The sequence below is a fragment of the Castanea sativa genome, chromosome 11 (assembly GCF_040712315.1).
Source record: "Castanea sativa cultivar Marrone di Chiusa Pesio chromosome 11, ASM4071231v1".
Classification (NCBI taxonomy): Eukaryota; Viridiplantae; Streptophyta; class Magnoliopsida; order Fagales; family Fagaceae; genus Castanea; species Castanea sativa.
This window is the reverse complement of record NC_134023.1, coordinates 46911423-46924032: the sequence shown is the minus strand read 5'-3', so window position 1 is coordinate 46924032 and position 12610 is coordinate 46911423. Positions and strand designations below refer to the sequence as shown.

Sequence of the window (12610 nt, the reverse complement as noted above, 5' to 3'; positions counted from 1 at the left end):
GAAGAGGAGAGAGTTAGGGTTAGGGCCGGCTAAAGCGAAAATATATATTACAAACGAAGATACTATTATTTAGTATTTACTGTACTTATATGTTATTAATTTATTTTTTCAAATAAAAGTTTAGGCATAATGTTTATATTTAAAGGGGTTGCTTTTAATCCTGCAAACTCTTGATGTGGTAGTTACTCTATAAGTATAAATGTTTGTGGGGTGTAGAAGGTAAAGACTAAGGTTTAAGTCTTTACACACATATACAACCTGAGCTTTTAGTTCTTCACACACATCTATATCTATATATCTATATTTAATGTTGCTATGCTCACATTGAGTCACTTAAAAACTCCATTATTTAAAAATTAAAATATTTTTTAACCATTATTTTTATTATTAATTTTCTACAACTCTCCCTCCCTTTTACCTTTTCATCTCCCCACTACTTTCTACCTTAATACCATTTTTTCTTTACCTTTTTATCTTCCTTTATTTTGACTCTTTTTATATTCAATATCTTACTATAAATTTAACATTTTCTTTTTCATTCTATGCATAGTTTTCTTACACAAAAAATGTTACTTCTCTCTCTCTCAATTTATTTTTCATTTTTTGTTTGATTTTTATTTTTTATTTTTATTGCATCGATTCTTTAGGTTGATGAATTTTTGTGTTAATTAGAATTCTGCTTTGGGTTGATGCAATTTAGTTTTGTGTTTTAAGTTGTTATCTTTTATATTTTCTTTGATTAAATATTATCCTACTACATCATACATATAGTATATAATAATATAATGTTATTATATTACATAGAATGACTTGGATAATTTGATGTTTATTACTATATATTTTATTTTTACTCTTTTTTCCTCTCATCTTATTTTATTCAACATTTAAATCCAGTCACATCCTCCACACTATTAAATTATGCATCACAAATCAAGAAAATGGCTAGATACAAACATTCCTTCCTCTACCATACATTGGGGGAATCAATATATTTGTGTGATAAAGGGTCATATAATTTAGATAGCACCCTTTGAATGTGTCTAGGCCCATAGATTGAGCAATTTGTAGACTTAAAATGCTATTGAGAATGAACTTTTTGAATCATGTCTAAAAAAATATGAACTACTATATATCATTTAGATAAAAACTTTTATCATAGATACATTAATATTATTTTGCCACAAATTTAAATCACACAAACTTAATAATTTTATGTTATGTGTTAGCATTGTCTCTGCTTCTTCTTCTTCTCAAAAATAATATATATCATCTTTAAAGGATGCCAACAATATTGATCTTATGGGAAAAGTTACATAAAATATTGAGAAAAAAATGTTTTATATTACAATCTACTAAAAATTGTTTTTAAATATTTAAACCTTTCTATTTTTCATATTACTGATGTGTTTTACAACTACCACATGTGTTAAATTAAGTCTTAATATTCTTAATTTTTTTTGGCAAAAAGAAAAAAGAAAAAAAAAAGGTTGTCACAAAAGGGGAGTTCATGTAAAGTTTTTTGCAAAATAAAATATTTGTTTTGTAAGACCACCAAACTTGATAATTTGCAAATGATGGAACCACTTGCAATAATATTTGCATAGTTATATAGTTCCAGCTAAAGCAATTGTATATACTTTTAGTCTTCAAAAAACATACATCTACGAGTGGTTAAACATCCATCTTCGGTAATTTTAACTTTTCATATAATTTTACCTTTACATATTCATCTATTTTAATTTAGATTTTTATAAGTAAAAAATGAAATAATGATTCATAAAAAAAAAAAAAAATATTATCTATATATATATATATATCTTGTACGGTTGTAACTTTACATATAACTTTGAATTTATATATTCATCTACTTTAATTTAGATGTTTATAACTTAATAATGAAATCTATAGTCAACGTAATTAAAACAATCATATTTCTACAATTCAAAAAGTCACAATTTCTTTTTTCAAAAAAAGACCTTTTACATTTCCTTGGAATTATTTTTATTTTTTATTTTTTATAAAACCTTTGACATACTAGAGAAATACCTTTCATATTTCCTTGAAAATTCAGAAGGAAAAGTAATCCCTTTGACATACTACTAACGTAACTACATCTATAATTATTTATGCCATCCATAATATCTATTTCTTATTAATAATCATAAAATTTACAACTAGCAAGGGAACATACAAAGTAATAAAGAATAAATGAAGGAAGAAAAAAAGAAATAAAATTAAACGTCAATTAATAACCATTATTTGGAAAATAAAAAGGTGGTCAAGAGGAGTGAGAAATAAAATAGAGACGACTATACAGAGGACATTAAAAACTTTATAGTGCAATAAAATCAACTTTTAAATATAATAATACAAAATTCAAACTTAAAACTAATCAAATTCTAACTAGGGAAATATATATATATATATATATATATATATATATATATATATATATATATATATATATATATATATATAATCATAATCTTCATACACCATGACTTAAAAAAATTTAATGAATAGTCCTACCTCTTATTTAATGTCTATGTTATGCAAATCATCAACCAATAAATATATGATAATGGTAAAAGTTATAGACAAGATTATGAAAAATATGATAAAACTATTTTTAAAAAAACTCTTTATAATACAAAATAATATTATTTCTTAAGAGCTTCAACTATTGCAAAAAAAATTAATTTCCCAAACCAAAACTTACTTTTGCTACTTTAATATAGTATTTGAAATGTCTCGTACAATAGTATTTTTTGGTATTCTAAATACTAAATATTTATCATTTAGAACGCCTGATACTAGTACTCTAATATTGGGCTAACTAGGATTTTTTATTTTTTATTTTAAAGTTTTGTTTTTGTTAAGTTTTTGAGTTTGATAGTTGATAGTTGCTAGTTGGGTTAGACTAATTTAAAATGAGGGGATCTAAGTTTTTGGAAGAGGAAAGTGCAGCTCTAGAAATATATATATATATAACCAATAATTTTTTTTCTCCTTTTTCCTTTGGGCTAGGGGGCCCAATTTTTTTTCCCCTTGGGTCCGTCCCTGACTAAATGGGTACTAGAAATCAAAAGAGTTTGCTCTTTGATTTTAGCACTTATTTAATAAGGAATCAAGAATTTAAAAAAACGCTTAAACTGATGTGCAGATATTCTTATGCAATATTCTAGGTGAAAATTTGATTTGGAATTTTGTTAAACTAGCAGAATGGGAACACAAGAAGCAGCACAATTCCTCTCTTGAATAGCAATGGCCTTTGGTCATTCAAATTCGTTCATTAAAGCAATGAATAGCTGAAAATGCTAAAGGAAGCAGCACTATCAATCTATCAGTGACAAACAAATGCAATCTTATATAATTTTTGGTACTATAGAGCAAACGTATTCTGCATTCTACAATAGAATACTCTTGGATTCATCACCTATACTTCTGATTTTCACTTGTTCCTCAAGTTGTTCTCAAGTGCCCTACGATTTAGTAAAGTGCATGTTTGTAGTTGGTCTTTCCTGCTGACTTGAATGATTACTGTTGCTCTTAAATAAAGCTCATTCTTTATACTCTTTCTCCTATTTTCGTATGTCTTTGTAAATTCTTATATTGGAAAGGATGAGGGCAAGTATAAGAGGCAAGAAGAAGGGGTGGGAGGAGTAATGCAACACATTACTTATCTCCTTTTCTCCTCCCACTCCAACACAAAAATAAAAAGAGGATCAACATGCATATAACATGATCATGCATTAATGCCACGGGTGCTAAGATGTAGTAAGGTGAGTAGGGTAAGTCATGCATTCACATGGACATACATTTGTTTGTTATAAGAGCTTTATCTTCCTTTGATGAACATGTATATGCAAGTCTATATACCATGCTTTGAATGATAATATGATTTGTTTGATGTCTACGTTTCTGCCTTGATTTGATATATACATGCTTCTGCCTTGATTTGATATATACATGCTTCTGCCTTGGATGTAAGGTAAATCATGCATTCACATGAACATGCATTTGTTTGTTATAAGAGCTTTATCTTCCTTTGATGAACATGTATATGCCAGTCTATATGCCATGCTTTGAATGGTAATATGATTTGTTTAATGTCTACATTTCTACCTTGATTTGATATATACATGCTTTTGCCTATGATGTAATGGATGCCATGTATGATAGATGTATGTGAGGGTTGGTTGATAAGCATGATAGATGAATGTTAGGTCTTGGGATGAAATGCCATGTTGTATGCTTAGATGGATGTTAGTGTGTGTGTGTGTGTTAAGATAGAATGTTGAATGTGCATTTAATATTAGGATTAAGATGTAGCACATAATAAGTGCAAGCCGACCTACGGGTTGGGCGGTTTTGGGTGCCTAATACCTTCCCAAGACCGTACCTAAAGTCCGAACTTATACTCTATTAGTAAGACTAGTCCTTCCATGTAAGGGTACTATATTTGTGGTTTTTGGACCATAAAACTAGGTGGCGACTCCTTGTGTTTTCTCCGCCCCATTTTACTCGGACATGGCGTACTCCCCAAGCACCACGCTTTGCGCCCACAGCAACCAATTTTAGTCATTCAACTTTAAAGTGATTGATTTTTATTTATTTATTTATTTATATATGATAAAATTTTAACTTATGATGTCCACTTTATAATAATTGCTCTAATCATCAAGTTAAGATATCAATTTTTATTTTTTTGAATAATTCGATAGTTTGGGTGAGGGATTTGAATTCTAAATGTCATCATTTTAATCTTCTAAAAAGTTAAAATAGCCTATTTTATTCTTTAATAAATTTAAAGTGAGCATTTTTAGTCCCTATGAAGTTATGAGGTGTCAGTTTTTAGTTTGGGTATGTCTTCTAAGGGACTAAAAGAAATCATTTTAAACATTATGGACTAAAATCTCTCACAAGCTAAACTATCGGTACCAATAGTATTTTTAAGCCATTGTTTTTAACAAAATTTCCATTTAATTGGTTACTATGTTGGTTAGTGATTGCAGCATTACGTGTGAAAATAGTTATTTGTGGGATGTAATCTATCCTCTGGCAGAGTCCATCAGCTACTTGCACCCAGTAAATGCTAATTATTATTATTATTATTTTTATTTTTTTCCAATGGAAATAAACATTCACAAGTTAACTCTATTTTACGCACCAATTTGATAATAAAAAAAAAAAAAAAAAACCAACTTATATGGAATGTCAAGGTTGTACCCTGACATAAGTGAAGATCAGTCCAAGGAGCAGCTCATCCTTAAGTAAAGATTATTTAGTAGGTGATGGTTTATTACTTGTGGCAATGCAACATTTACATGGGCGACAAAGACCATTCAGAATTTGCCTTTTCCTCTGTAGAAAAATATCACAAAGAACTTTCCAAGGAAAAGTATTCCATTTTCCAGTTGTGCTTAATGAGGCATACTGTAGGTGCATGTCAGTATTATTTCAAAAGTGTTTTGACTAGACTCAGATTGCCAATTATCAAAGGCTAGGAAAACAGGCCAATTTATCTAGAAATATAACATAAAGATCTAAAGAAAAATTATCAAACAGGAGGTGGCACTAGCACTGACTCGTTTGGTTTAAAATCTAGGCCGACCACTGTTTTGTGTTTTGGTTTGTCACGAAGGGGCGATTGCAAACTCAGTCTTGGTGGAATGGGCAATTGAGAAAATCAAGATTTATTATGTTGATTAGGCTAGTAGGAAAAGTGCAAACCTTGTATCAGATTGTGACTTAAGATATCTTTATTAGGCTATTTGCAAGATGCAAACTGATGCAAACACATGGGATTTAACTCTTGACTTCCCATTTGATAGACTGCACAATGCCTTCTTCAGAGCTAACAGACCTCCATGCATGTTCTATTTCTCGGCGACAAAAGATGGTAACTGCAGAATGTCAAGCTAATCTGCACATAACAGCATTCAAACTTCTTCCTCTCCAGTATTTGCTACCCTGGCCATTCCACAAGCATTAAGGAATATTATAAGTCATAAACCCCTCTACATCATACCAATACTTTCATGCCTACCACAAAACCAAAGGAACAACATGGTCTCATTTCTATTAGACCTTAAATAACAAGATTCTATGAAGTCTTCTTATCCAGTAGGCTGTTTGCTCTATCAAGTAACACAAGGCTTCATAACATGCTCATTTTTTGAGAAGGTGTATGATTTTTTTCACAAAACTTTGATATTGTTTTCCATATTTTCAAAAACCCATATATTTTCTCTTAAAATCTTTGTTCGCTTGGCTCTGCTTCTCAATTTTATTTTTCGTCAACTTCCTACGATCTAACTCAGTGAGTCTTTTGCTTGTGTGTTTAATTCTTCTGTTTCAAAACCCTAGCCCTTGTAAGATAAATTTTCTGTGTAGTAGGCTATAAAACATGCACTAGAGAAGACATGAGTTATGATTTCGATGCTCAATTTGGTTTGGTGTCTTATAGCTTCAGTTCAATTATGGCTGTGGTGTTTAGACTCTTCACTTGTGTTCTGTTGTTTTGGCTCTGTTGGCTCCCAGTCTTGGAGTCAGCCTAGTTTTGGATTGAAATCTTTGTTCTTAGCACAATGAAATGCTAAATTATTAAATAAAAAATAATAATTCGAAAATATAATCTATTCATCATTACTATAACATGATTCTCTAGGATAAGCTATTAAACATTTTCTGAAGACGATAATATTAATATAAACACAATGCATAAGCAGCTGAACATACTTGTTTCTTATATACCTCAGTAAATAAACATATGATTTAGCCACCAAAGCATGAGGGGAAAACAATTGCAAAAGCAAAATGTTAAATAAATATGCTTTGCCATGAAATTGCCACAAGCTTTTCTGTGTTGATTTAAATCATGAATAAAGTTCACTCCTTTACACCATACCAATTCTTTTATGCCTACCACCAAAAAAAAAAAATGATAATGATCTCATTTGTATGACACTAGCACAAAAAAATTCTACGATTATCACAAATGATTTGCCTCTTATGGATAGCTCAATCCCTCAATCAAGTAACACAAGGCTTTCCACGAAAGTAATAGCACTACTTGGAAGATGATGAGTAACAAGATCCCTCTCATGTAAAGTTTCAGAGTTAACTGAAACAACCTTGAAGTTAACAAATGGAACCTCGACATTTTTTTGAATTATAAGGTCACCATGCCTAGTGAAACCAAAGAAATTTTCAAAATGTCCCAACCGTAACGAAAAAAGTTTCTTCCATGATTCATTTACACCATACTCCCCCATCACCCAAATGAAGCATGGCACATCCAAAACCAAAATATTGTAGTATCCAATTGTAATGAAGGCCAGCTTCCCCTTGAACAGCCCAACACTTGCCAATCCTTTATTGTAATTTGTATCTCTATTAGGTAGTGCTATCTCTCCGAATTTCTCATTGTTGACATCAAACGACAAAATTCTTTTTTCAGATTGTAAATCTTTGAACTCAGTATTAAAATATCCCAACCAATGCAAAGCCCCACTAACAAAGGTGGCAGATGAATAAGTCTCAATACTGGAGACCGCGACTTTGGGTCTCAAAGAGATTCCAACCTCTCTCCATGAGTCAGAGCTTAATGTGTAAACCTCAGCCACAATCCTATTCTGCATTATGTCGCCTGTAGGATAAGAATAGATCTTTACAACCTTGTAGTCATTCGTCTCCGACTGATAACCAAATCCATTAGAAACTTGATCATATTTGCCGCTTAAAGAAGAATCAGGTAACCTCTTAAATTTTCTAATGCTGGGGTTCCACAAAGTTATAACATTACCCTAATTCCTACCTCTTCTATTCTCAAAAAGACACAATAGGCCATTGCACGAACCGACTATTTTAGCATGGCATGAATGAAAAGTGAAGGATATTGGATATTTGGAAATCCTACTATAAGTGCGGTCACAAACAACTGTACAGACTGGGATCTTTCTGAAAACAGTGTCCACGTGTACCATATAACCATGATCTTTGTTGTTACTGGTATTAAGATGGGTAGAGATAAAATTGGTGCTGGTGATGGATGAGTACCAGGATTTACAAACGCACCTGAATCTCAGAAGTGGTTTGACAGGTAGCCTTAGCAAGATGCTGTGTACGATGTCATCTGGGACATGGACACAACCATTCCTCTGTCTTGATTTTGGTTGTGGTCGTGGTTGTTTCCTTTGCGTCATGCCTTTCGGAGACAGCACAGTAGAGAAGCGAAGAAGAAGAAGAAGAGAAGAGGAAAGCGAGGGGCGGTTAGTAGAGTACAACTACAAACACGACTGTATTAGTATTTATTAGTAGGTTAAATAGTGAAGAGTAGCAGAGTTTTAACGCACTCTACTGTTAAGAGGACTAGCATTGGGTGTAAAAATCCAAGTTGCTATTTTAGCAACTCATCCTCTCAAATTGAACTTCTCTAGACGTGGGTTGCTAAAAGTTTTTAGCAATTATGAAATAGTAAAGTAGTATATGTACAACTTACTGTTCATAATTACCAAACATTAAAAGCAAATATAGAAGTACATGGAAGTACAAAAAAGATGAAAGAGATAGATGGGAGAAAAGAGAAAGAATGAGTTGATAGGGTATTTTATATTATTTTATTGGGCTATATGTATAAATAAAAACTGAGATGTTAAGTGTATTGTTGGATGAATTGGTAAAATAGATAAAGTAGTATTTGATGATGTAAAATAAATATTTTTTCATCTCCCATTGCTAGTACTCTAACACATTTTAACATTCAGAATTCTCTGATAGTTAGGTCAGCTAGTAAAATCTTTCAAAAAGTTAATCAATCTGTGTCTTGGCTTGATGATATGAAGTTATCATAAAAAACAGACACTATTGGTTAAAATTCTCTTTAAAAAAATTATATATAAAAAAAACACTCTGGTAGTTTGACTTTTTTATTTTAATGAGAATTTTTTTGACCTATCCTACCATTTTCATTGGTCCTTAATGCTTTTGTTTGCAACTTTAATGATTGATTTTTTTTTAAAATTTTTATAAATACGGTAGAATTTCAACTTTTAGTATCTACTTCAATTACTCTTATCATGAAGTTTGAGGAAGGGGGATTTAAATTCTAGATGTTGACATTTAAATCTTCAACAAAGTTAAAATAATTTATTTTATTACTTTACAAAATTTAAAATGATGATTTTTAGTCCTATCAAATATGATGTCAGATTTTTTTTAGGTTATGTCCTCTAAGGGACTGAGAGTAACCATTTTAAATGTCATGGACTAAATCACAAGCTAAGCTTTTGTTATCAATAGTATTTTTAAGCCATTGTTCTAAACAAAATTTGTGGGATGTAATCCACCCTCTAGCAAGGTCCATCAGCTACTTGCATCCAGAAAATGCCAAACTTTTTTTTCCTATGGAAATAAACATTCACAAGTTAACTCTATTTTACGCACCAATTTGTTAAAAACAAAACTACCAACCTATATGGAATGATTTAATACAGGAGAACCAAGTTGGAATGTTGAGGTTGTTCCCTGAAAGAAGACCAGTTTAAGGAGCAGCTCATCCTTAAGTGAAGATTATTAAAAAGGAGATGCTTTATTGTCTGTGGCAACTTTTACATGGACGACAGAGGCCATTCAGAATTTGCCGCTTCCTCTGTATAAAAATATGGCAAAGAATTTTCCAAGGAAATGTATTGCATTTGTTAGATGTGCTTAATGAGGCATACTGTAGGTGCATGTTTGTGTTATTTCAAAACTCTTTCGACTAGACTCAGATTGCCAATTCTCAAAGGCTAGGAAAAACAGGTAAATTGATCTAGAAATATAACTTATAGTTCTAAAGAAAAATTACCAAATAGGAGGTGGCACTAGCACAGACTTGTTTGGCTTAAAATCTCAGCAGACCATTGTTTTGTGGTTTGGTTTGTCACGAAGGGGAGACTGCAAAATATGGACAACTGAGAAAATCGAGATTTTCTGTCTTGATTAGGCTAGTAGGAAAAGTGCAACCCTTGTATCTGATTGTGACTTAAGATATCTTGTTTAGGCTATTTGCAAGATGCAAAATGATGCACTGCAATTAATGTAATGAGGTTCATAAATCAATGGCTATGAATCATCTTAAAGGGGAGAATGCGATTTGCTCAAATCAAGATAAAGTCCAAGCAAATTGAATCGGTAACAGTGCTGTGTTGGCTAAGCAAGTTGTATCTGCAGTAGCCCTCAATGAAGCTGCACTTATTCTAGGTTGTAAAATGAAGGCTCCTTCTTTGTTAAGGAAATTTCCTCCCTAGATATCACAGTAAGTCCCACAATCTCTGACATTTAGGCTATTGACTGTGCAGCAGTCAAATGAGGATCACATTTAAAACTGAATATTTGAACTAATGTAGTTGCAAAATTGTAGGGATTAAGTAGAACCACGCAAAATTCTTGTTATTTTTTTTTTCCTGTTTTAATTACACAGGTAAGGAAGTTGCCCCTGAGATAAATTTTTCTGTAGAACCCAAAATGCATATGTAGGAGCAGAGACCAAAAATATAGAAAGCCAACTAATAAGTTATATATATTCGTTTTCCCACTGCAGTATCAAATTGCTTCTGTTTAACTTGAACCAACTAACCTGTTGAGGTTTGCACTAAGTTTAAACTCCTGGCTTGTTATTCTGAACATCTGATACAATGTGTTGAAATTTTCCATTAATCTATTTGCTGTTTAGATGTTCACTTCAAACTTCAAAGTATCAAGCTTTCAACAAAGCATGCTTGAAAACTTGCACTTCATCACTAAATCTTTCCATACGTATTGAAATGCTTTTGTTAAATTAATATTCAACATCAATTCTATAGGAAATTGTGTCTTACTCTTATGGTCATAGCCCCTAGGACTTGCCAGTCTACTAGAATGTAACCTTTCTTGGATCATGGTCGAGTGGATCAGTATCATATTCAACAGCTTAGCATTTGGCCTGCTTCTACACTTGCATGCTCTACAGGTTAGCAAACGTCTAATGAATTATCCCACAAATGTCTTGGTGGGAAACAATTTACCACTTGTGGATTCAAAGGAATAATAGAATCTATGTTGATGAGGTTAAGACACGAGCAAATCCTTAAGTCTATAAAATAAATATATATATATAAGGTGAAGAATGGAGGGAAGCAGTGAAGTGGACAACTCCAACCTTAGCACAATTCTCTGTGCAAATTGGGCTATTCTAAATGAATTTATCAGCTTTGTAACTTGTTGTAACTTGGACGGGCTGGTCTTGGCCCTGATTGATGTTGTGTAGTGAAGTTTGTGAACTTGTCTTTGTAGTTAAGTTAGTTTTGACTCTTCACTTGTGCTCTGTTGTTTTGGCTTTGCTGGCTCCAGGCCTTGGAGCCCGAAAATTATATGTTGTACCCGGCATATATGCTGGGTCTCTCACACAGAGGCGGGCCTCACAATGTGTGGGACCCGCCAGTGTGTGAGTGACCCGGCATATATGCCGGGTACACCATATACCAGCTCCTTGGAGCCGGTCTAGTGCTGGGTTATGAACTTTGTTCTTAGTTCAATGAAATCAAGAATTCTCAAAAAATAAATAAATAAAATTTGAATAGATATCTATTCATCAGTGCTGTAACCGGTTTCTCTAGGATAAGCTATTAATCATTTTCAAAAGATGACCACAAAATTATTAAATAGAAACACAATGCATTAGCAGCTGAACATACTCATTGCTTCTTATTTCCCCTAAACAAACATATGATTTAGCCACTAATGCATGAGGAGGAACAATTCTGTGGGGGGTAAAAAGATCCTGATGGGAACGTGGGCCTTTTGGGCCGTGTTAAGGAAGGCCGACCTGACCCTGGGTTTAGAAGTTGTTAATACTATGAGTCGGCCCATGCGCCGAGGATCCGAGGATCCAGCCGAGGGTGAACTTACCCTCGGATGAGCACCGAAGAACTCGGGACTTCATAGTAAAGGTTAGGGGATGGCACAGTTAAGGCCAATGGTTAAAAGGGGGGAACCCTAGAACGCCCCAAAAGCACCGGTGTTGAAGAAATGTCAAAGATAAAGGCTGCTACCTCCACATTAAAGACCCTGCACCTACCACCCTGGCCGCATTAATGAGGAAGTGACACTTGAACAGTGGAAGGGAAACTTCTAGTTACTGTTCAAAGGCACTAAGAAAAGAAATATCTAGGCTAAGGGAGGAATTGGGGCAACACGTGTATAAAGTATTAAAAAGAGGAGTATTTAAGGAAGGACCTGGGACAGAAAGAAGGACGGACTTTTTTGTAACCTAAAAAGAAAAGAAACAAAGAAAGATATAATATAAGAACAGCCCTTGGCTTACGTCCGAGGAGGCCAATTTGCAATATTCCTTGTTGTTTCCAATTATTTACCACCCTTAGTTTGTTATTTGATTCCCACCCATTTCTAATCTAGGTTTCAAGCCCACACTCTACAAATTCGTATTGTTTAAGGCTCATTGGGCCTGAGCCCATAACTGTTCTTGGGTCCAGGTGCAATTGTGCACTTACAAATTCCAACACCCAAACAGTCAAGGTGTTGACAAATATTAAAAAGTAAATGTTTAATAAATATGTTCTGTCATGAA

The 12610-nt window shown here is 32.9% G+C and overlaps 1 protein-coding gene across 1 annotated transcript; it reads right to left on the bottom strand.

Moving 5' to 3' along the window:
* Positions 1 to 7031: 7031 nt before the first annotated feature.
* On the bottom strand, positions 7032 to 8207 carry LOC142616601 (F-box/kelch-repeat protein At3g06240-like). Its single transcript, XM_075789417.1, has 2 exons — positions 8080 to 8207; positions 7032 to 7779 (listed from the first exon to the last, which is right to left on the bottom strand). Exons 1-2 carry the CDS (start codon positions 8205 to 8207, stop codon positions 7032 to 7034), a joined length of 876 nt encoding a protein of 291 aa, XP_075645532.1.
* Positions 8208 to 12610: the final 4403 nt, after the last annotated feature.

Bases quoted from the DNA above. Each gene is read 5' to 3' on its own strand.
- LOC142616601 (XM_075789417.1), bottom strand. From the start codon at position 8,207: ATGACGCAAAGGAAACAACCACGACCACAACCAAAATCAAGACAGAGG. The intron at 7,780-8,079 runs GTGCGTTTGTAA...GTGGAACCCCAG, and splicing joins AAACCACTTCTGAGATTCAG to CATTAGAAAATTTAAGAGGT.